At 39.8% G+C, this 25,622-nt stretch overlaps 1 protein-coding gene across 1 annotated transcript in view; it reads right to left on the bottom strand.

Moving 5' to 3' along the window:
- The window catches only part of LOC308066684 (inverted formin-2-like), a 30,548-nt gene continuing 4,926 nt past the window's right edge, over nt 1-25,622 (bottom strand). The window contains exons 2-14 of the mRNA XM_080394265.1: nt 23,966-24,461; nt 22,436-22,578; nt 21,895-21,956; nt 20,343-20,445; nt 19,616-19,701; nt 18,479-18,579; nt 17,167-17,237; nt 16,966-17,073; nt 16,303-16,373; nt 14,642-14,762; nt 13,901-14,059; nt 9,353-9,441; nt 1-8,046 (exon numbers count right to left, since the gene is read on the bottom strand). Of these exons, the coding sequence (XP_080250391.1) occupies nt 8,037-8,046; nt 9,353-9,441; nt 13,901-14,059; nt 14,642-14,762; nt 16,303-16,373; nt 16,966-17,073; nt 17,167-17,237; nt 18,479-18,579; nt 19,616-19,701; nt 20,343-20,445; nt 21,895-21,956; nt 22,436-22,578; nt 23,966-24,461 (1,620 nt within the window). The 3' untranslated portion in view covers nt 1-8,036. The remainder of the gene's footprint in view (nt 8,047-9,352; nt 9,442-13,900; nt 14,060-14,641; nt 14,763-16,302; nt 16,374-16,965; nt 17,074-17,166; nt 17,238-18,478; nt 18,580-19,615; nt 19,702-20,342; nt 20,446-21,894; nt 21,957-22,435; nt 22,579-23,965; nt 24,462-25,622) is intronic.

The raw sequence follows: 25,622 nt of genomic DNA on the forward strand, positions 1-25,622 counted from the left end.
CAGGTGAGATGCCATGATATATATGAGATCACTGAAATACATTGTGTATGCAGCAGTCAAAATGCAGAAAAGTGCTTGTAACAATCTGTTACTCTGCTATAAGGATGGAAAGAAAATACTGGAATACTTGAGTGCACTCCTGAAAAATAAAAATATAGCAGAATGTACAGCCCATTTCAAACATGCATATGTGGGCTCTGTATGTGTGCGTGTATCCATACACACAAGCATCTACCCATGCATATACACATACATGTATGCATATACATATGTGCATGTATAGGAATAGTATAGAACATACTGCAGACTCCAGCACCTGTTAAGCATTCATGTTGGCAAACAGAGTAGATACTTGCTCTACTTAATTTCTAGTGTTTGCAATATTTCCTCTACGAAAAGGAGTTAGGGAAAATTTAAATTTTCACTCTGTATGCTGCAGCTGAGTATTTAGCACTGATCAGTGGAGGTGATAAATATGGAAGAGAAGACTGCAAGGGAGCTCCAAATATCTGAGACTTGTTTCCGCTGCTACTGTGGTCAACTAAATTATATACCACCTTGCTGTTCCTACTGAATAACTGTTCCAGAGCTGTTCTAGTGAGAAGCCTGTGCTAATTTCCAGCTTTCTGGCAAATTTATATTCATATGTTCTGTGCTGACATTGCCATTTAGTTTAAATACTTCTTCCTTTCCCTTTCCTGTGTATACATTTCTAGAAGGAATTGCATCTAGTCTCTGGCTTTGTTTTGTTTGGCAGAAAAAAGCCAAAATTTTTTACTGTTCTCCTCTAAGGACTGGCTCTCGATTTGCTAGTTGTTCCCATCTGCCTGCCCTGCACCTGTTCTGAATTTGATTCATGTTTCTTGAATATGGGCAGCTAGAATTGTACACTATGGTCCACGCATGGGAATTAATGTCTTCTCCTTTCAGCTGGAAATACCTCACCTAAAATATTCCTGGACTTGTTTCACATATGCGATGAAAGTCAGCTCCTCTCCCACACTACTGCACTACTTGGTATCTCACACACTGAAATATTGCTACCTCTTTCTGCCATTGACACTTTGCATGCACAATACAGCTACTTGGCATTTCTTGTATATAATCACAGCCACATGCCATATGTGATCTAATATGGCCTGAAAGACAAGCCTCCAGCTGGGGTTTCAGAATTTTGTATTATAGAATTTTAAACTTTACTTTTATTTCAACCATTATTTCATTTGTAAGGATGGAAGGTTACTGTGAAGTCTTTTAAGATATTTGGTTCCTGTGGTCTAACATTCATGAACTGTCTGGGCACAACTCCTCAAGCACAGGCTTTACACCAAACTCTTTGGGCTTCTTGCCCTGGTACCAGCCAGTCTAGAGCTGCCCAGCATCCCAGACCAGTCACACCTGAACTTGTTCCATCTGATATGGGAACAGCCAGCAATGGCCATGTTTCTCTTCACAGCCATGAACTGACAGCTCACCGACCTCATCTGAAAAAATTCTGCACTGGTCTATCATCTCCTCCACCATTTGCAGATAGCCTGGTCCTGCTATCCAACAGAAATTCTTGTTAATGACTTCAATTCTCTTTACTTGATACCTTAGCCACCTTTGTAATTGTACTCACCCCATACTATGTACCATGTTGGGTGTCTTAATGAAATCCATGTCTGCTGGCTTTGGTCTATCTTGATAACTGGTAAAGGAAGCCGAAGCCAGAGTGATCTGTTTCTACTTTTGCTTGTCCCTTTTGTTCATTACCCCAGTTTCATTCCCCTTCTGGCTTCTATTGTCTTTCAAAATTTCCTCTAAAGCTTTCTTTACTGTTCCATTAAATATTTCAGATTTTTTATGCTGCATAATAGCAAAATAATTTTGTCCATTAAATAATAGAAATTGTGCCATCTTGTTGTGGAATAAGTATTTGTCAGGCATTATGTGTATGGTTGTTTTTACAATTTGAAATCAAGACCACCAAAGACAGCAAAATGTAGCAGTGGTGTCACTGGTTCCCTCCTCTCACACACATTAATTCTTCTCAAAACTGGTGGCTTGCGGGTCAGCTCCAAACAGCTAGAATATAAAAATACCCTTGCTGCAAGAAATACATGTTCCTGATGCTCCGTCTGCAGAAGAAGCTGCATACAGCTACATTTTGAAGTCAGAGAGGATCCTAGAGTCGTATTTATCATGGCATTCAGCATTGTCATTCTTGAATGGCTTTTCTCTCTATTGTACTGTACCTCTATTAGCATAGGAAGTCAAATCTTTTCCCAGAGTAATGTTACTGCTGGGGGTTTTTTTTGTTTGCTTGGTTGCTTTTTGGTTACTCTTTATCTGTGTGTTTTGTTTTTTTTTAAAAAGCAAATCATCCTAATATGACTACATGTAAATTGTCCTGCTTAAGGAGAGAATCTAGCCTTTTTAACAGAAGATGACAGTGTTTTCAGCTATTGGTTCTTTGTGACCCTTAGCCACAAAGAATATGTTAATAACTTTCATTTATCTTCAAAGTGACTGGCTTGGTGGAAATTTCTGTGGGTTTTTTGTGCAAAGAAAGGTGCAGTTTCTTTTCCTCTTAATAGCCGGAAAGAATTCTAAAGTATTCTGGGTTTTTTTCTTATGTTATTTCAGATGTAGCAAACTTGAAAAGTTTTCGATGTTCTCTTCAGCATTTCTGTAGTCAGATTCACTGTCATTCTGAGATGGTCAAAAACTCCAGCTGTATTTTCTTTCCAGTGCCAACAATGTCAAAGCTTCCATTTCTGTAAACAGTTTTACATAAATTACTGAGCACTTTGCAAGCAAACTAATCAACCAGGGGAACACTTCTCTTTATAAAAGTTCAAACTATGTAATTCAGCATAGAAATAATATGAAGCAGTTCATTACTTGAAGGGATTCATTATTCTTCTTATACCAATTTAAAAGCAAACTCAAGTCTGCTGAAATCAATGGATTTAAATCCATTTTGATGTGTGAGATGGAAAAAAAATCTTCAAGGTAGATTTTGTTCAGTTAAAAGCAAATGCTTGACTTTTCAATTGAGTAATACATGAAATTAAGAGTGAGGTCATGCAGTGCGGCATGAGACTTGTAGGGGCTGCAGATATGCAGTTGTCCCCGTGCCCTAATGAGTCACCTAGTGCTGGGTACTGACAAAGAAGGGAATGAACCGTTAGTTCAGTAATCAGTATCAGCCTCTCAGAAGAACTCCGTGCTCCTCAGCACTCTTCCATTAAACCCAATTCTCCTGAAAATGCTTGACCTTTGCAGTTTCACAGAAAAACTTTCAAGTATTTGCCTTCTCAGATAAAAAAATGCAATGCTTTTTACTTTAAGGCAACTAATAGGAGCCAAATATGTCCACATGATTAAAGCAGTGCACTTTAGATTTACTGCAGAATAAAGTAACCAAAACTATACCATTTCTTTTCAGAACTACATTTTTACCAGGTACTTGTTTATTCACAGCCCTGATAAAAAGAGCAAAATGGTGCTGTAAGAGTCAGTCCAAAGAGAACAATATTGTCTCAACATTGCCAACAGAGACCTGGAGATGGAATGTGGTCCTCATGGACAACAAGACACAAAGACCCTGGGAAAGAGAACTGCATGGTACAAGGAGTACTATGCCACTCCCTGCTACCTGGGACTGAAAGGAACAATTGTACTCTGGGAAGAGAACTGCATGGTACAAGGAGTACTGTGCCGTTCCCTGCTACCTGGGATTGAAAGGAACAACTAGAATAAGGCCGCATAACTGCTGTCCAGAAGATGGATCACAACCACTGTTGTAGCAATGAACCAGAAAACTTGAACTTCAGGTGAACTTTTCTTCATTATAATATCATTACAATACAAAAACTCACCTCCTGGTCTGAAGCTACCCGCCTTTAAGGCAAACCATGCCTCGGGGACTCCTCTTTGGACATGTGTGGTAACCTTGCTTGAGAAGATAGAGACTGACAGCAATCCATGGGCCAGAGGAGGAGCAAGGTGTGTTGCTTGGCATAAAAGATGGCTCCTTAGCAACTGAACTTTGGAAATCTTCCCCACCAAGGATCACGACAATCGGACCGGCAGGACACTGCCTGGACCTGGGACCATAGGGTTGCCTTGGACCCGTGGTTGTAGCTATAATCTTCTTTCCTTTTCTTTTTGCTTTACCTTTTCTTCCCTTTCTGTCACTTTATCTATTGCACGCCGCTTTACGGGCAAACAGTAATGTTGTGCTGTTTGATCAAAACAAAACACCTTGGCGTGGTCGCTTTGATATTTTTTGTGCTTTGAGGTCATAGTAAACAGACCATCACAAGTCCACTGAGTGGACCATGACAGGTGCAAAAGCACACAGAGAGTAGTAAAGAATCATTTATTTGGACAAAGTGCATTGCAAATCACAGACATTCTGTTTGAGGTTCATGTTTTTCTGTTTCCATGAAAGACTTGGAGTGTGCAATGGAGTGCATTTATTGAATCTGCAGATGGCACAAAGCTGGAAGTGACAAGTATTGTGTTGGAGACCAAGATGCTTCTCTGAATAGGAGTCAAAATGTTACATGGTTGCAAAAGGAGTCAAACATCACGCTGAGATGGAAGAACAACCTGTAAAATTCAGGAGTATGTCCTTTCACTCTCCTCAACCTTGCTGAACCGCCCTGCTGGAGATCCAACACTGTGCTGTGAGGAAGATGAGATCCAGTTGAAGAAAATCTGGAAGAGAGCCACAAGTGCATGAACACTTGTTTTTGATTTGGAAAACCCTAGGATGAAAGAACTAGGAAAGCCCCCAGGGTGAACATCTGAAAGTACTGGGGTTGTTAGTCTAGGAAAAAGACCAGAAGTGAGGTGGTAGCAGCCTCCAAATATGTAAAAGGATGCTGCAAATTAAAACAGAGTGGTAACATGTTTTCTCTGTGATGGATAGGATGAAATGAAAAGTGTTTGCATCTTTTATTAGACTAACCAACTGATCTGATGAACATGGACTTAACTTGAAGACATACAAAGCTTTATTAAGCTTGAAACGGAAGCTGTGAATAAGACCAGCTTTGCTCCAACACTACTCCTAAGGGCAGCATCTTAGCACAGCAGCATTTTAGCACTGTCTTAGCACAGTAGCAGCTTGTCCAGGCTGCAGGATTCCTGTGTCCTTGGACATTTCTGAGAAGAGATTAGGCAAAAATGATTCAACATAAACTGCTTTGAGTTAGACCAACTTTACAGTTAACTGTGTGCATCCCAGTGCTGTAGATCTTTTCTGAAGACTGTGGCCCAAACCCTCAAAAAGTACATGTTCACCTGCTTAGATGCCCAGGTCGAATACTTAAGCATCACTTAAAAGAGCTGCTCAGCTGCCACCTGACTCTGTAATCACTTACATGTTTGTGAGTGGGCACATGCAATTTATCCCATGGTTCAGCCTGTTGTGTCAAGCTATGAGAGGGGTCTCACATCAGGTTTTCTGCTTTTCTGCCAGGTCCCACTCTCTTGAACAGCAAATGTATAAACTAGAGCAAATGCCCCACAAAACTGTATCTGCACCGTCACTGCAGATTGACTGAGGAATTAAGGGTCTCAGATGGGATGTGACAGACACTGCTTCAGATCTGTTTTTCCTGACTAGAGATATGAACAGGAACTTTATTTAGTCTCTGGCATCCTTGGGTGAGCCCTCAACAGTTGAATTATGTAGCATCTTTCTCTGCCCCCAAAATAATCAAGTTGATAGCAAAACCAGAAACTTATTCACATTATGTCAACTGACTAAATAATGTGTACAGAAGTAAGATTGCATAAACCCTGTGGAAAGATTTTAAAACATGTTTTAATGAAATGAAATCAATTTGAATCCTCTCCAGCTAATATAAGGAGTTGGAGATTCTGCAGGGGGATGTATATTTCTAAAAAAGATTAAAGGAGCATTGCTATATGGTTATGCTCCTTTATGCCTGTGAGAGCATGACCTGAAGTCTGCCAGACTCCCAGTAAAAGGACTGTGGCAAACTCATTGAACTCCAGGGCACAGGGTCAAGCTTAAAAAAAAAAAAAATAATAAAAAATCTTTGCATTTTTCTAGAGTTCATGTGGAATTAACTGCTTAACTTTTACATTGCCAGATGCAATCAAGAAGCTTTTTCTCATGTATTCACCATCTTCTTTCAGAGATTAAGAGCCAGATAGTTTGTCCTTTCAGTTGTGCTCAAAAATAAATAAAATAAAAATACCAGGACTGTATTCACAAGCAGCACAGGGAAAGCAGTTACTCAGGATCTTATTTGCTACTATGTGATGTAAAACCACAACTAATAAGCCTCACAGATTCAGGTACATTTGTTTAGCTCGGTTTACTAAAATTAACATACAAAAGTGAAATACATCCTGGATTACAAATACACGCTGGAGTACAATGCAGTTGCATTGAAAGTCGTACTTACCCTTAATACACAGTTTTAAAACCATTCTTACATGCTTTTAAAAAGCACATCCAAGCAATACAACAGTAACCCAGTAACCAGGAAGCTTTTAGTAGCAGAACATTTGCTTATTTTTCCATTTCTTAAGCACTAGATGCATTTATTATTGCAAGAGCAATTTATGCTGGTGACATTTTATTATATACCAGTTTGTTACTTACCGCCAAATGAATAAGTCCTCTGTAAGTATAGACAATAAGAATTTTACCAAAGAAAAGCTCTCGTATTTGACCCTGAATATATCAACATAAGAAATTGGACTGAGGGTCTGCTTTTGCAGTTGGTTTCTTTAAGTAACGATGGTAGTTATACTGTGGAACTCCTGTACTGATCATCAAAATTTACTTGCTCTTCATCTTTCTATAGCATTTTATTTTCTGCTGCAGTTACAGTATTAGAGTGTTATACACAAATTCTCGCCAGATATTTAACTGCATAGTTCTATATTTTCTTCTTAAGTGTTTTTGTTCTGTTGCGTACATTGGTCATAAGCTGTGTCCCCAGATTTCCATTAGCAGCAGCTCATTTTTCTACTTGGTTAGCTAAAGAACCCCCTATGTGTTATTTCTCTTGAAATAGCACTATAATATATTATATGAGATTTTTCATGAAATGTCATATAGAATTGATCTTTGCATGTATCTGATACAATTCTCCTGAAGAATTTAAATGTCCCGTAACAGAAACTGCTGCAACAGAAGCTGAAGAAAATAAAGCAGAATAGTTGCTTAATCCATTATGAAGCAGGGGGGGAAAAAAATACCTTACTGTAAATATGTATGTAAACATGTTCAGAGGAGTTAAAAAAACCCATAGATATCTGAGTCCCTGGAATCAGCAGGAGCCTGCCACCAAATTATTTTGGAAATCCTATCTTAAATTTTATTCACAGAAAGGAGGTTTTTAATATGTGGAATCAAGTAGGATATTGCTATATTTTCTTAATCATGCCATACATTTGAATTTTGGTAAGAACTTCTGACTCAGCTTATTTCTCAGCAGTTTCAGTAGCTGCAAGCCCTCCCTTGTAATCTGTTAATATATCAGTGATGGGTGCGTCTACCTTCACCTCTTCTGTTTGACCTCAGGAGAGCAAGATTATTACCTGCCCTGAGAGATTTTGCTGCTGTGTGCTGTCCGTAGCAGATCTGTCAACTGCAGAGAAATGATCCTCAGACAACTGGGTAAACCAGATAGTGACACTGACAGAGCATGTGACTGGAGTTAAGGTCAGAGCTTCAAAGACTGTAGGATTGGTGCCTTAAAGATTTATGCAGAGGAGACCCTGTGTGCTGTGTATCACTGGCTCCAAGGGAGATACGTGTGAAGTTAAAGGTGTACCTAATTCTTTATGGAACCAGGCTTTGATAATCCCGTTAGCACATGCTAATAGGGTTTCACCAGATTTACTGTCTTTTCATTCCCTCCTTCAGAAAATAAGTACAGAAAATACAGGAAATAACTTGCTAATTATATGATAAGAAAAAAGAAAACAAGGTTTTACATCGTCTGAAGAATGTTGACTTCCAGCATCTTGCCATCTGATACCCTCTGTAATTTATGTCACCATATCCTGATAGAGATTAAAATAGAATTAAAAAAATGCCTGATTCTCATTGTCACCAGTATTACGTACAGTTTTCTAAAATAAGTACTGAGAAATAATTCAGAGTCTAAATGCTTAGTTATGTTTAAGTTTATATCCCAAGAATTAAATCTACCTTCTTGCAAAGGACCAAAAGTAAGGGTATTTCCATCTAAACTGTGTATTGGAAATGCAGAAGGTTATTCTGGTCTGGTGCTCCTTCTTTTCACAGGGTTGAAGCACACCTTTAATCCTGACAGCTGCTGAATGTTGCTTTATAATTTTATTTTACCATATAATAAGTAACTTTTCTGTATTTACAGCAAAAAGTTTTATTATTTTAATCTGCAGCTTTACATTAAGCATGTTATGATTGCAAGGTACGTAGAATACATTTGCAGTACAGCTTGTCAAGACAATATTGAAAACTTTGTTTTGGTCAGTTTTCATTGAATTTTACGTATTTTTAGTATGTATCTCTAAAGGTGAGTAATTGTGAAAGAGCAGCTAAAAGAAGGCCCTTTATTTAGACACCAGATACATGGGAAACCAGTTTTCCAAGGAGTGAGAATCAAGTGAAATATTTACATGAACTCTACTCAGAGTTACTAATGCTATTTTTGCAGTGGTGATCTGAAGAATCAAGAATCATAACCAAATGTTATTGGCTGAAATCTTCAAGAAAACTGGATGACAAGTATTTGCCAAAATAAAATTTTAAAACACACATGCGCCAATGTTAGCACTAGCAATGCTTGACACCCAGGAGGCCCAGCACAGCAAATGCTTTTCTGCATTTATGTCAATCAGCCGTTCTTTAGCAAAGCACAGATGTTCCTTTAAGCACACGCATAACCATTTTAAGGAATCAGACCTCTAATCAGAGAAAAGCAAATGTTGTGGTGACAGTAACTCATGACACAACTTGCCTACCACAGTGACACAGCACAGCTTGAAGTTCAAGTATGTGCAACTTCGTACATCCCTGAAAGTCTTCCAACAGCTATTCAGAGCAATAGCAGGCTATCACCCGCCTCTAAGCAAAATGGTAATAACTTGCTCATTGGGAGTGATTTTTTCTAACATCCCTATCATGTTTTCTTCCAGGTATTCCCATGCACTTGAAAATTGATGTCTTGCTATACTATCTGCTTGACTACTACAACATCCATGGCCAAATCACTCTCATTGTGTTAGATCAGCCACAGCTAAACAGGTAAAATCTTCCTAATTAACAAAAGACTGTCTAATAAAACCAGAATTAATTTTTGTTTATGTACCGCTGTTTCCATACTCTCCCTTTAGCCTTTTAGCATCTTCTCCTTTAAGCTGTTTCTTCCTTTTCTCAGCCTTTGCAGCTTTCTCCTTCTTTTCTTGATTTTCCTGCATTCAGACAGAATGACAGATAAAAAAATTTTAAAAAAGAGTTACTGAAGGAAAAGCTGGTTAAGAAACTCTCAGTTTGCAATGAATAACTATTCTGACTATGCCCTATGCACACCTAAAATCTCAGCTGCTGGGGTTTGAGGGTAAATAGCAGAACAAAGCTTCCTGGTCAATCCTTTGGACCTTCTCCATATGATGATGTTACCAGCAAACTATTTCATCAGCTTTAACTGCAATGTTCAACTATGGACTGAAATGCGTTTTTCTCAATTAGTCCCTTTGTCCACAAAACAGAACATTAGTTTAGCTTAATTATTATTCTAGAGATTTATCCTATAGCAACCTTGATTTTATGTTGTTTGTATTCAGGGATTTCTACCGGAAATTTCAGGAACTCTTCAACTGTGTCAAGCAGCAGTTCACAGTTTCTGTTCAGGGACCCATTAAATTTGCCAGCTATATTTCTGCACTAGTGTTCAGTGGCAGAATCCAAGCTGGATGTTGGTTGGTAGCAGTTGCAAAATTCTGTTGGGATTTAAGCAGACAGGCAGGACTCTCTTTTCCACAGAGCTGCTGGTACCAAGGTGATATGATTAACAGAGGAGAAAGAAGTTAACAATTACTCCTAATAAAGGAAGACACTTACTCAGTGAAAGAGTATTTCTGGCTTTTGATAAGTAGCACAATCATAGGAGAGGATAGTTCTGGACAACTGGGACAACTGTAGCAAAGGATCAAGATGACAAAAGCCATTTTATGCAGCCCTTGTTCCAGAGCTGCAATGACCATCAAAACATCGCCATCACCACCTGGAAGCTTGCCTGCTTTTGATTGCAACCAGTCAGTAGCTAGTCTGTGTGTTGTAGGTAGATGAGTAGGTATTGGGCCTACTGTCAAAGATTTGTGATGTTAAGAGGAGGGTGCTGCTGTGTGATATTACAAAATTCAATAATTTCCAGGAAGATGTGGATTATTTAGTGCAGATATGATTCTTGATGAGACATGTCAGGTCTCCTTTGTGTTTATTTAGCAGCAGAAAGATATTTTCCCAGTATAGTGATAGATTTTGTTGATTGCTATGGATTATCTGCCACTATTTCTGTTAGATGTACTGAAGTCACCCCAGGAAACATGCACAAGTTTCTTAGAGCCTTTATAGAAATCAAAAGCCTAGGATTCTTTGGTCCAAAGAAAGTTCCAGACAAGTAAAGAAGACTTGCAAACATTAATAGTTAGTCTCTCTGAAATATAGGAACATTGTAGGCTCAAGGTTATGGGGACCTTCACTGGATGCCTAGAAAACAGGAGAAAAATGGTATACTCATGACAAAGAAAGAAAAGGATATATTTGCCCTGAATCAAAGGTGCATCTGAAGGAATGAGGTACAGGCAGTGAAGTCTTATGGAGACTAAAAGCCTTCCATCACCGTATGCCTCCTACATGCTTGCCTGATAAAGACATCACGCTAAGACACAGCAGGAATTTGAGATGTTATGGCTGTTAAGAGACTTGCAGATCTGTGGGCCCTGGGGGAATGTCTCTGTAACACAAGGAACAGAGGAGGTGAATTCAGGGGCATGTTGTCCTGCTACTTGAGCAGCACATGCAGAGAGTACTGAGAACAAACTGAGATACATTAGGAATAAATTTATGGATTGAGCAAGCCTGAACCAAATTGTTCAGAGCAATTAAAAAAATATATATACATATAACAATTCCATGTAAACACACTGTTAAGAGTCACTTCAACACAAGAAAGCCCAACAAGGTAAAGTGCTAGCAAGGCAGAGGAATGAATAGTCACAATCCCTTCTCCATCTCCTGGGTTATTGAAGGCAGCTGTATGAATGATATTAAATGAAAGAGGGGTGTCACTTTGGATTTGCTCTTTGTGGGATGTTAGATACTTGCTTGATCTTCGAATTAAAAGATGCTCCATGACAACTGTTTATCCCCACACTATCTAGAGCACATCCTGTTCCAACACCATATGCACCCTACTGAGGAGCAGCTGTTCCAGCTCCGTTATCCTGGGGAAGCACTGAGAGGAACTATCCCTGTGCAAAGCTGCCCGTATAACCTCTGTCATCAACTGGGTACTTCCTAGAGCAAATCTTGTTTAACATTTTTTTTCCCCCTTTTCCTGAGATTAGACAGCCTCTTTGCTGGGAGCTCCCCTGTTCAAACAGCTGCAAGTGCCAAGAGAAATCTAATGTTTCTCCCAGTCCCCTATAATCACACAGTGTTTCTTTTGCCCACAATTTTACAACTCTGTTCACAGTGTATCTCAAATTCTTCTTTTTTATCTTTGAGATGGGAAGCTATTTTCTGTCTCCTTCCTCCTGCCATCTGCTTCTTTTATTTTTTGAGAATTGATGAGACAGTCATCAGCCCTGGGTGACAAACCAGCTTCTTTTCACTATGTCAGTTTTGGGGATCATTTGGATGTTTGAAAAGCTTTTGGGTTTTTTTTACCTCTTCAAGTAGATGGAGAGGAAGAGGGCAGATTTTTATTATAGTAAATTGATTTGTGTAGCTCAGTTTTTGTTACCTGAAGGATAACAGACCATAAAGAATCCTTATGGAATGGAGAAACATTTGGTTTAAACCAAGAAATAATAAACTCAAAATCTCTCTAGGTAAGCTTAGGAGTCATGAAGGATCACTATTTATCAAATTATTTCGCTTCTTAGCTGATGCAAGAATGGAAGGATAGCACTAACAATTTTGGAAGTGCTAAGAGACCTGCTTTACATGGAAGACTCATCTCAAAATAAAAGTTACACCTTAACCTTAAAGCTTATGTCAAACAACACTGGAAAGAGATGATGCATGTGGCTGATTCTAGTGTAAAATCAAAATCACAGAACAAAAAGATGCTTTAAAAATTAAAACCTTCAACCTACCAGCATGTTGCTGTTTCAAGCACAGACAGTATCTTTACAACACTTATCGGGAGAAAGCAAGGGAAGAAGGGAGAGGAGATTATATTACAGGTCTGCAATGGAGGTAACAGATGCATACAGTGTGGCTAACAGCTGTGGTACCTTTGAGGTAAGGGACTGATGGGAAATGGAACCAAAAATAGGATGAAAGGGAGTTTACATGTTGGGTAGATAGAAAGAAGCTTCTTTCTCATTGCTCCAACCTGGCTGTGAACAAGCAGCACCCAAAAAAGTAGTTTTAGTCTTCTGCAGCTATACTAGGACATTACATAACCTTTATTGGGACTGTTTCTCTGAAGAACTGCAGTTGCTGGATTTACCCTTCACAGCAGTTTTCCTGTATAGCTCACAGATACTGAGCCATTATGTTCTTCACTCTTAATTCTTTCCTTCCTGCCTAGACTTTTAGGAACTCTTAAAGATCAAGTGCATTGCCAAAGGATCTGTGGGTTTGTAGGGTTTATTTTCCAGACTGTCATGCTATCACATCATTTTGGAGCCTGGGTTGCATTGCTTGCAAAATTGAAGTCCAGTGCCTCACAGGAGAAGCAGGTAGTGAGAACCGTACAGGATATATTTTTCATCTTTCAACACTTCCTCAGAAGCTCCTTTATTTTCATCTGAGATTACAATCTGCCCTAAAGCACTCCTTCGGCCTCTCTTGCCTTGACATTGCCCTTCATAGTTGTCTGTATTCTTGCAATACTGCAGTACTACTTGTAATATGGATGATTCCCTCTACAGGAGACAGATCCAGTCTGGGCCTCTCCTGGAACCAGCACAGGAGGGCGTATGATTGTTGCTGTTAAAATATATAAATGTGAAGCCACTATCACCTGGCATTAAGAAAACCCTAGAGGTAGTACATTAGTTCAGGTCTGAAGTATGTAGTAGGGGATCCAAAGTGGAGGTTTACTGGGGGCTTACTAGTTGGAAGGTGCTCTACACAACTTTTACGGTGAAGCTGCTGTTTTTGTACTCCTTATTGCAAGGAGTCAAGTCTTATAAGTTGATGAAGTGCCAAATATAATCTCTTGGGAGATTCATAGTTTTGGAGGGGAACAAAAACCCTATTGTTTTGAACTAGCCAGTACAATGAAATACCTACATGTAAACTTAGGCTGGCTGTTGGCAAATTTACCTTTTGCCTATTATCAAGGCTATAAAGCATGTCAGGTTGCTCATTCTTTCACACATCACCGAGCTCCTATTGAACTGAGGCCTGATTAATAATTTTACAGTGGGAACAACAACTCAGAGGGTTCTTAGCTCTCCATAGCAAAAAAACCCCAAACCCCAAAACACCCTACTCATCCCCCACCCCCAATTATATTTGCCCACATGGTCATTTCATGTTGCAGGTTGCAAGCAAATGAACAGCTACTTTCATTTACTCCTGCAGTCAGGGTTTAGGTAGCCCAGCTTGGAGTAGAAGAACAAAAAAATTCTTGGTTGCTGAAAAAAAAAAAGTTCTCAATCTATTTCTAAACAGTCACAAATGCACACCCACCTGTAAGGCCTTGAGGAAGAGCTCTCTGAAGGTTTTCATTGTGCTGAATACATCTTCCAAAGACAATTTTTCTTCACAAAGATAATCAGCAAGTTCTTTCTTCTTCTTTTCAATGGTGGCAAACTCCTTCAACAGGTTCTTTGAAGCATCGAGGCTGCCCTGAGACACAGTTGGCAATACAATTTATACATATTTAGAAGCAGCATATTCTGAGCTGCCCAGAAGACTCAAGCCAGTTAACACAGATTGGTCAGGTTTTTTAAAACTGACAATGAAGATTGGGGAGATACAGCACCAGGATTTTAGCTTTAGTTAAGTAATCCTGTTTTGAGAACATGAAAGCCTAGGATGTGTGGATGTATGCACACACACAAAAAGCATATCTGCTCACTTCCCCCTGCCCCGCTCCCCGCCCCCAAAGAGCAGTGAGACAAAACATATTTCTGTACTGCAGGGTACATATTTATAGTTGCATCCTACATTAAGTTTTTAGGACCTTCCTTTCTTGTGCCCACACACAAAGGTGACTGGTCCTCAGCTGCTTCCTTATCACAATACCACATTACAGAAGTGGAGGAAAATTTGGGATGCTCCTTCCACCAGGGTGCGGGTGAGTATAGTTATGATCCCTTTCCCATAGAGCTCTATGTCCATATGCAACCTGAATTACAGGGCCTTTAAGAAGAGATTTCAAGTGTTTAGGAAGAAGGATGGGAAGCGTGTCACACCCATGTTACCTACTTGAACAGATTCTGCATGCTGCATTTTTAAATCGTCTGTTGACAAAACCAAACGCTTCTCTATTTCCAACAGTTTCCTGAAATTGGTACCTGCCTCAGCCCGTATAACGTCAAAGTGGATTCTGAAAGGTCCACAAAAGGGACAATAAATTGAAGGGGTGAGCCTTTTGTTTTCATTGAGTTAAAACATTATTATGAACAGTATCATCTCTGCAAATGAATGTAGAATTAATTGCCCAACCCTGACCCTGCTTTTGCTAGTTCTCCTTTATATAAACCCTTTTGTATGTGCTCAAACCCTCATCTAAGAAAGAATCTGTGCTTTTGCCCTCACTACCTCCCTGGACAGGCTGTGGAAGAACCTCACTGTCATAGTATTCAAAAAATTCCCCCCAAAATTTCAGCCTATTTTTATTCATAGGTAACATGCAGTCATCTCCCTTGTGCCAATACTGTCCTTTAGCTGGTTCTTTTCCTTCTTTGCCTTTTCTCTGTAATCTATTTATAGTCCAAAACTGTGTCTCCTCTCAGAGTTCATTTAGCTCACGTGGTACATTGCTGAACCAACATCTTCTATGGTTCTGACCTGCTCTTTCTGCCAGATAAAACATACTGAATTAACAAAACCTGATGCGATGGTTCATGGTGCATCCAGATGTGAGCAGCATTAGAAAAGTCCTTTGCAGGATCTGCGTTGTAAACAGTTCTCCACAGGTTGATTAGCAAATCAATTTTCTAAGTTTGAGAGTTTGACTAAACTAGAGGGCAATTATTTTATAAGAAAGAGCACATTTATATCATTGACCAGCAAGACTTAACTTCAGGTAACAAAAGTATTTCTATTATGACACAACCTGAAAGAAGATTCATGTTTCAAAACAACATCCAACTTCAATTCTGCACAGATAAACTCACAAAAGCCATCTTTTCTGTTGTATTACTGAGTAAAAATACTTTAAAAAAATTATTTAGCAACCTTTTAAAAAATGTTAATCCATCTCCAGATTTAAAAGGTACACCCTGCTTCTAGTTACAAGGAAATGTAAAACATTGCAAAGTTCCTATGACTTCATAACAGGATTAAGAAAATGTTGTGTAGTTTAACATATCTCCATGGGATTCTTCTGAGCTAAACAGAAAGAGCTGATGTTAGACTCATGAGGCTTTCAGGCACATGCAGGAAAGTCTGCAGAAACAGACTTTTTTCTTTCTACCCACATATATTAGAAACTTGTGCTTATACTCAGCTTGGGGACTCCTAAGGTTCCCCAATTGCCGGTAAGTCACTCCAATCATTACCTCCTTAGACCAGGTCTGTGCACGTATCTCCTGATGGGCTTGCACATGAATATGACTGAGAGATTTCCAGAAAGATAGGTTTCTATTGAAATATGTGGAAGAACTCAATCCTTGAAAATGTGAGAGTTCACTATTTATACAGTTTTACTCCTCCAAAAGACAAGTCACACTGAGGTCCACATAAAAAGGTCTTAAACAGGTTGATTTATAAATCTCAGCACTGTTTGGTGTTAGAAGGGAACCTCTCTTTCCTACAGCAGAGAATTTCTGTGACCTTATTACACCACCATAAAATGACTCAGGTCCTTGTTGGCATTAAAGAGGTTGGCAATTCATACATGACAAAAACAAACAATGTCCTACCCTGCTGCCGTGGAAACAAAATCAAGATCTCTGGGAAGCTGCAGCAGATCTGTGTGGTTTTTTTCAGCCTCCTAAAATTAAAGTGAAAAATGGTTACCTTGCAGAGTTCAGTCAAAGAGTATGGAAGTTTTTAAGCTGGACAACATCAGGACTAAAAAATCAACACTTTAGTTTTCAGTCTTATAAACATAGAGGTAAATTTAGTTTCATTCATTCTTTTTCTCAGGTTGGTACCCACAGGGATTTAAAAAGAAAGCAAAAGGCTCTTTTAACTTCTCAGGCTTACATCCCATGTGCTGCCATAGTGTGCAAGCTGACCTGAGATTTTGTCTTCATACCACTAAAATTAATTTAACTTGACAGATGTGTTTGGGAGACATGCCAACACAAGAGAGCAATTGGAAAAGAAAAAGGAAACCACAAGCAGACATGTTAAGTGAACTTAAGAAAGGAAACAGTGTAACTCTCTAAACATTACTACATACGGATTTGATACCATCTGTATAGAGAGTGGTAGAAAAGTTTTCATCATATTTCACACACAGAGGCTCACCCCTCCAGATACCTACAGCAGGGTGCTACTGAGGTCAAAGACCCTCAGTTTCTGGGGAATGAATATCTGAGAACAACACACACAGGAATAATTTCACAATTTTGTTGTACCTCCAAAATATGGTGAAGCAAATTAACATGGCTTTGGTTTGCTTTTGTTTCTGTTAGTCTGAGCAATGCACTAATTTTAAAACCTCCAGCATCTCCAGTATGATGCCCCTAGAAAATAGAGAAAAAAGTCCTTCCTTCAGTTTCCAGTTGTGTTTTCTATTATCTTTAGAAATACAGCAATTACAGAAATCATTTACTTACATAGTTCATAAAGTTTCCAACTTTAAGAATCAATTGACAGAAAACTGGCAGTCGGTGACTGGTAAGAAGTGCTGAAGAATAAAAAGAGAGACATTTTCAAAAAATTAAATTACATGGTCTGAAATAGGATTTTCCTTAGGTTTGACAGTGGGAGTAACAAAATTCTCATCCAATATTATGTCAAGCCCTTGTTATGGATTTGGAAATATACCAGTACAGAAATAAATCTACTGAATGGAAGCAGAATGTTTCTACTGTGATCTCTTCTCTACAAATAGATGGAAAACTAGTTTTCCCATCAAGTTTGGAGTAGATGTGTCATCCGTGCAGCTCCTTGTGAGGGAGAACCGCATATGATAAAGCGTATAAGCTTGCAAAAGTCTATAGCCCCCATTTCCAGCACATATTATTCTAGGTTAAGAAAAGCAAAGAGCATTTTGCCTCTGTGTCATTGTTAGTGAGAGTGATAACCAGAAGCAATGCATTTTACAGGAAAATCTGGAGTAAAATAAAGTTTTTGGCAGAACTAGAATAGAAATGTTGTGCCATGCAACAGGACGGAGGGGAGATGGGGATGACAGGGTGGGACTGCAGAGCGCTGTTGATTGCAACACAGTAAAGAGTAACTATAGCATGGACATCAAGACAGCCAGGTATAGCCAAGTTTTATGTGCAAACATAGAAGTTTTGCAATTTAAATGTTTAACAGGTTAATGACTCCCTCAAACCATTGAACTGAAACTAGAATCCAAGAGTAACTTCAAGAAAGAATTGATTTAAAACTAACACCAAGGTTAATTTTGTGTGGAGGGCGTTCCTGAAACACTGGTGAACATCATCTGGGATGTTCATTTTGGAAGCCAAACCAGATTCTGGAACATCACTGTGGTCTACTCCAACACAGAGCTACACTGGACTGTGAACTGTGTGCACTAGAGGAAAAACTGGAACCGACTCATTGTTATGGACAAAAGCCTCCACTTCACACAAAAGTTTAACCTATAGGCAAACAGAATCTGGCATTGACATAAAGGAAATTTTCCTCTCTGCAGACCCATGGAGAGGAAAGAGGTTTGTGTCATTCATGTCAACTGAAGCTCCCCTTCAGAGCAGGACAGCACGAATTGCAATTCTGCAGAATGAATTCTAGAAGCAGGAATCTGCAGAATCATTTTGAAGTTTGGTACATATTCAGCAGTTAGAAGTTTAATTTTGATTAGATTATAGCATATGCTACCACTGATGCTATTGAAGTAGAAGAGAGGCTTCCTATGACTGAACATGGGCATAGGCACAGCACTGAGGTACTTACTTTCACAGGCTGTCCTGATGGCTTGTGCTTTTGGCCACAGACACTCCAGCAGAATTTTTGTTTCCTCACAAATCAGCATGCATTCAATCTGTAACTGGTAGCTAAAAGAGATCAGTGGAAAAAACCTGAACAAATACCACAAAACCCTCCACACAGGCCTGATTAATTGCCTTGTATTCAGCAAAAGAATCACCTATTTTAGGCAAAGCGCAGTACCAGCATTGTTATGTCCTCTCTAATGCTCTGACATGAGAACTCAATTATAAATAAATCAAATACTCAGATATTTCCAAAAGCGTCCTAGAAACAATTATCTCCTCTTTCAGAAAGCTGTGTTGCACTGACATCTGGCAGTGACTTCCTTGCATAATGGGGCCATAATTTTTTACAGTTCCTGGGCAGCCCTAGCCAGGAGTTTTGTTCCTCCTTTTAAATTCCAAAAAAGAAATTCAAAATATTTTTGCAGTGGTATCCTTTAATGATATTTATGCCTCATCATGGATTAATATTGTGGAAGAACCATGAAAACATTTTCTAAAGTACTTTTCAAGCTAGTTATAAGTTTGAAAAGATGAAAACCCACATTTTCACCAGGACATTTTGAAAAAGATGTCTCTGGTTGTGGCATGGCAACTGATCAGATTTATAGAGGGCTATTGCTATGAATTATGACACATTACCATGTTTTTATGAACAGCATGAAAATTTATCTGCGTGCACCTCATCTGACTTGGTAAAAATGAGGGAGGTGGTGAAAGCACAGGCGCTGCTGTGATTCACTCACAGGTTTGTGGGCTCTCTTTGGTAGACTGGAATCTAAGCCAGTGGTGGAGTCAATCAGCAGCCTGATGGCAGGATTCAGTCTGCAACTTCATGCCGTACAACTGTACAACATTCAAGATTTTTTTTAATACCAAGATTAATTTAACTGCAGTTTGCAAAAGGTGTCTGAAAACCTCTTTGGCCTTTGGAAAGGAAAAGTTTCTCAAACTAGCTCTACAAACAGCAGTCAGATGATTTATCCTGAAGACTGAATATCAGGAGCATCCCTCTTCACAGGAAACAGATCTTAATTCTTATGGAATAATCTTACAAGAGCCACACTCGCGGGTTGAAGACAAGGAAAATTTGGCTTACCTAGGAACTTCTAAGAGATGGAGATAAAACTGATCTGTGTTTGCTAGTTTTGATTTTTCTTCTTTGAAAGATTTCAGGCTATTTATCTAATGGGGAATAAAACAGTAAAATAACCACACAAATATTTCTGATGCTCATTGCTTTTCACAGGCATGAAACTGGATTTTCTGAACTTGCTATGTGCACAGGCAATGGGAGTGAGGCAGATGAACAATAAATTCCATTTAATAACTGGTCTGCAAGGGCAAACATGTAGGTTTTGGGTTGACTGGGAGGTCATCTGCATCTGTACAGCATCTTGCAGGATGAATCCCTGATCTGTAGGCAGAGATTCAGCAAGCTATAGTCCATAGAAGTCCAGCAATCCCTTTAAAAAGATGGGTCCTTCCTCCTCACTGAAACCTGCTCTGAAAGGCTTTTTAATCACCTAAACCCACAAATGCTCATGTACTTCATCCACCTAATTAAAATAACGGGAACAGCGAGCAGTACTTGGCCTTCATCTGTGCTGGGTCTTCCAACTGTGTTGGGTTGCCCAACCTCTGTGCAAAGAGGCCAGACTCTTGCTGGGGCAGCCTTCCTACCGCTCTGCCTGGGAAGGTCATTGTCCAAAATGGTGCAGGAAGATGTGGGATCCAGTCATAACTTCTTGTTTTAGCAGTGCAAGTGTTTCAAGCTGAGCACAAAACACACTAAACTCAATCAGAATAAAGCATTTGATAGATACCTCGTGGTCTTCAGGTAGCAGTTTAAGTAGCTGCTTCAGCAGATCAGCATTGAACTTTGATTTATCCCCTTTCTGAATCATGGCAACAATCTCTTCATTGGAGCTGTAGGAAAGGAAGAAGTACTATGGAGCAACAGCGTAGGGAGAAGTAGCTTGACAAACAGAACATAACAATCTCTCAGCTAGCACTGTGAGAGTAAACGAAGTCATTCTTATGTACTTGCCTCCCATTGCTTTTTGGATCTCAGTCCTCAGAAGTACAGTAGGGATATGAAAAAGCAAAGGATTTTTTTTAAGCCTAAAGCAATATTCCTCATAATTTAGTTGTGCTTTCCGGGCTTTGTTCATCTTTACACAACAAACCCTGAAGGTTTTCATTTTACTGTGAGTGTCCAGCGTCACTGAGAAGAGATTTACTTTTGAAATTCTCCACTGCTTGCAGCAAAGCCAAGGCTAAAAACAACGGCTCTCCTCCTGCTGAGAAGTATTTATAAAAATCCCCGAAGGTTTTACCCAAAATCCTTGCCTGAAACTTAGGCAGACAACATATCTTTGAAATGAGTCCAGACTGCTCTGGTTTGGGCTCTGAAGAGCTTGGCTCCCTGCAGCCACCAGCGCTGACAGAGGCAGCACCTGGCTCAGAACAGCCTCATCCCTCGGGGGTGCAAGCAGGGCTCAACTGATCCCACGGTCACCAGCTGCTCCCAGGAGGGCGTAAGTGCTGCCCAGGGAGTCATGCAGAGAGAGGAAATAGCAACTGGATTAGGCTATGCACAGCTCTTCCCCACGAAGAAGTGGTTTGCAATGGAAAAAACAATAAAATAAGTTAGAAAAAGTCCCTCTGACCGATTCTGAGTTACTCTTAACACAAAAGAGCTTCTAGGCTGAGTTTCTTTCTGAAGCCCTGGTAACACGGGCTGTTACACAAAGGGCAGGAAGAGAACAAAACATCCATCTTCATCCTGCAGTAGTTTCAGGGAATCGAAGAGTAGAGGTATATTGCCAAGAACTAGTACGGATTCCTTTCTTTTGTTTCCTCCCCCCCTTCCTATGAGGACTATGACTTGGTAAATTTCCATTTGTTTAATTGTAGAAACTATTTCCTATTTATAGAAAAACTGCAAATAAAACCCATATACAATTTTGGATCTGAACCCTTGGAGAGGTTTCTTAAAAATCAGTTCACTAACTTGAAACTTCCAATCAGGAATCTTCGCTAATAGTTGCTGCTGGCAGTTGATACTTATGTCAATAATAACAAAGAAAAATATGTTTCCACATGATTTTGCTGTTATTTATTGATACCGTCTCTTTAGGAATTAGTAGTTCATTTTAGGTTTAATACCAGTTTGAGACATGATATTAAATGTCTGGGAAGAGACTGACACATTTCATTAGTTAAAAAAAAAAAAAAAAAAAAAGGAAAAATGTTCACTCCTTGCTAAAGAAAGATAGTGGTTAAGTATTTCTGCTAAATTTATTTCATTTAATGTCTAAATAAACACATAGACACATAAAATAAGTAGTTCAGATGATAGGCTCCAAATCTTACCACTTAAAATGCTTCAGAAATATGCTCAAAAGGAGGCTTTTCTTTGGACCTAGGAATGTGATCTGTGAAAAGAAAAAAACCCTGTCAGCTAGAAATACATTTACCTTGATTTTAACAGACATTTTAGAGCTTTTGATTGTTTGTTGGGCAACATTCCTTCTTCTCTGGTAATAACAATCTTCACTGATCAAACTCATAGCTATTTACAACAGTACAGGTCATTAGATCTATTTTAGAAAGAGAGAGAGGCAAAAGCATAGAGAAGGGAATTGAGTTGTCTAGAATATTCCAATTTACAAGAATTAATACTGAAATTCCCATGTCCTCCCTCTCTCAGGTGAAGACCTTTCCCTCGGCAGAGTTACTTCAACATGTTTAATTCTAAACTTCTCCTGTGCTTCTTTTAGGTAAACTTAGGCAATGGATATAAAAATATTTCAAACTTTCTTATTATAAACAATTGACAACAATAAAGAATGAATAAGCTTTTCACTTCGAAGAATTTTGCCAGTCTCTATCAAAAGCGAGCAGTCTAGAGTACCTCTTTTGTTTTCTCTGGTTTTAGCCCAGTTTTCTCCTTAGGTGCTGTTGGTGGGACAGAGAAAAGTCGCTCCAGGCTTGCATAGTCAGGCTCCACAACACCCTTGCTGCTGCTTGGCATCATAGTCCACATGGAGCGGCTTTCTGGGAGAGAGTAACACTTCAAGGTGGACCACAGATATAGAGGAATACTTTCGAGGCAGTGTGATTTGTGGAAGGGAAAACACTTCAGAGAATGAATGAAATATAACACTCATTAATCTGGACGTTAATTGTAGAAGGGTGGCAGCTCCTACAGATAGCATCCCAAAGGTCTGCAGACTAATTAAACCTGGAAAGCTACCACCGCATTCAACTCACTGAACTGAAGACAGCAGATGAACTTAATGGGCTGCTCCAAATCCTTCCTGTTATTCCTGACCGGCTACACATTGCAGAATTGTGGTACCCAAGCAGGGGATGTTGCATCCAATTAGGTAAATGTTGCTGTTTGCAAGAGATAAGGACTCCCAAGTCCAGCATTATTACCAGAATCATCAGGAACCATACCAGAACCCATGGCATTTCAAAACATGAGTTTGTCTACATCACTTGAATCTTTCACAAAGGATCTCACCTCCTTTTTCTTTAGCAGAGATTGCAACTGCGGCACTGAAGAAAGTGGGAATGAATCTGACTTTGTATCTCTGCCCAAGAAATCAGACTGTGGCTCAAACCATTTTTTTTTTTACATGTGTATTTATGCATTTTATCATAGCAGCAAGTTCTTACCCTCTGATGTCCCCCTTTCTTGGTGATAAGCACAATGGAGAACAGCCATGAGATCTGTGTTGCGTGGAACGAATATTAAAAGCTGCAGCAAAATAGAAACATGTTTGCTGTCTCCCTGAAGGTTGAGCAGAACTTACAAACCTCTTTGGCAGACCGTATGTTAACCATAAACCTTATATTGTGTGGGGGAAGAAATCCACACAAATTACATGTCTGGTATGAAATGAAGTTGGAAGCTGCATCCTACCCTGAGGGTACATATCCCCCAGCCCTATTGACAAAGAACTTTCAGTCTTAGATCCTGGCTGATGCATCTTCTGGCTGTGCAAGAAAAAAAAATTAAGAAGTAAAAGCTTCAGCTGGGAAGACATCAGTGATGCACCAGGAGTTCATTAGCAAGAACCACAGAGCAGGATTGTTGAACAGATCTTTCTACTCAACACACTCAGAGGTTTTGCAAACTAATTAGTGCAGCCTCACAATATCACTTTAATAAGTAACAAACTGAGACTGAAAGGTTAAGATAATTTTAGCAGCCACAGAGCCTCAGTTCAGCACTTTTGCCAAACAACCATTTCCTCCATTTATTGGCAAAGGCCTGGCTTTCCATAATTATTTGTGATTACTATTTTTTTGTTGGTAATGGGACCAGCTGTGTGACCTGACTTACTGAGTCAAGGCCTAGCCCACAGCATTAGCATTTTTATTTGGTTTTCAACTAAATGACCTGATCAGCCCAGCGTAACAAAGAAGCACATACGTCTCACCACATCAGAGGGGAGCTTCTGCCAGTGAAATGTCTTCATCCTCACTGTCGGCATCTTCTTAGGGTGGGGCTGCCCCCCATATCCACAAGGAAGATGTTTGCATTCAGGATTACTGCATGGCTGGGGAGGTGGGAGCAACGGATCATTTGTGCCAGGCACGGGAAGGGGTGGAAGAAGCACCTTCTGCCCAGGGGGTAAGGGTGGAGGGGGTGGCAGTATAGCCAGCATGCCAGACTGTCCTTGGGAGGATGAGGGAACACTGTGCTGGGAAGGTAACATGTTCCCTGGACATTGCTGTGGCTTCCTGAAAAGGCCAGTTGGAGAAAAGCTCAGGTCTACACTGGAGTTCTTCTCTTCCAAGTCCATATCAGCTTGAACGCATTTGTTCACCTTTTGAACAGATCTTCTGGACGGCGTTTTGTGGTTGTTTAGGCACTGCATGCTCAATAGCAGGTTCTCTGTGGCTTGCTCCTGTCCCATTGTCATGCTCTGTAAGACAATGAGGAGGTGCACGAATTAGCAAAGTTCCTTGCAGCTGCTGGCTACTGCTAATCCCACAGACAAACAGAAATAACAGTGACCTTCCCATTGAGGTAAATGGCAGAAATATTTCTTTCTGATTCACAAGTTACACGTCATGGTTTCAGCTGTGTGAGTCAGGAGCAAAGCAGTACTGCTGGCCATAAGGCTCCTTTTTGACCTCTCTTCATCCTTCTATTTTCCTGTTGTGACACATAAAGAAAAGAAGAACAAATGCTATCAGCATAGTAAACCTACCTGGTTGCTTTTTTCCCCTTGTCGCTCAGCCATTCAGTGGGATTTTTCTTTTGCAGGGGTAAATGGATGCTTCCTATGGAAGTTGCTACAGGTACTCTGCAGAGGGGACTCCTTAAGCAGCAGGGACAGTCACTTGTTCCTGAGAAACCATGTTACCACAACCTACCTTGAGTGCAGAAGGGTGGGGATTTTGATAAAAACTCTCCAAATGGCCTAATAAATTAAACAAGCCACAGCTGAGGAGGACTCAGGCTGAGCTGCTTAGGGACCTGTGAGCACACAGGGAAATGACTGGGAAGTATTAACATGAGTAAGGTGGTCTTTGCCCTTCAACAAAATTTTTATCTAGCACAAATCTTTACATTTGTCCTGAGACTATAGGGTTTCTCTCAGAGCTTCTTGCAAAAGACTATGTAGACGTTCCCATCTTGTATGTATGCCCAGTTATAAACATGGAAGTGACCTACCAAAATTGGTAGAGTCACTGGCTCTGGGCTTGGTTTTGTTTGCTTGACTGAGTGAACCATTCTTTTGCAAAAACATCTCTTGTGGAGGAACACGTTCTTTTGCAAATACTTGCATCTCTTGTGGAGGAACAGCATCCTGGGACACAATCTCAGCAGCTGTAGCTGCTTTGTGATTTCTCTCTTTAGCTAACTTCTATAGCAATGCTCATCAACAATACACATTAAAGAGGGAGCAATGAGCAAACTATTAAGGCTCCAGAAACGACACAGTAGGTGCAGCCTTTTTAGGGACTCTATGTAGACAGAAATAAAACCACTATCATCCCAACCCTTACACAAGTTTTTAACAGAACATGCATTACTAGTGTTGGCAGCTTTAATGGAGTTAACTGGATGGGCACTTTCA

Source organism: Falco punctatus, assembly GCF_963210335.1.
Source record: "Falco punctatus genome assembly, chromosome: 7".
Classification (NCBI taxonomy): Eukaryota; Metazoa; Chordata; class Aves; order Falconiformes; family Falconidae; genus Falco; species Falco punctatus.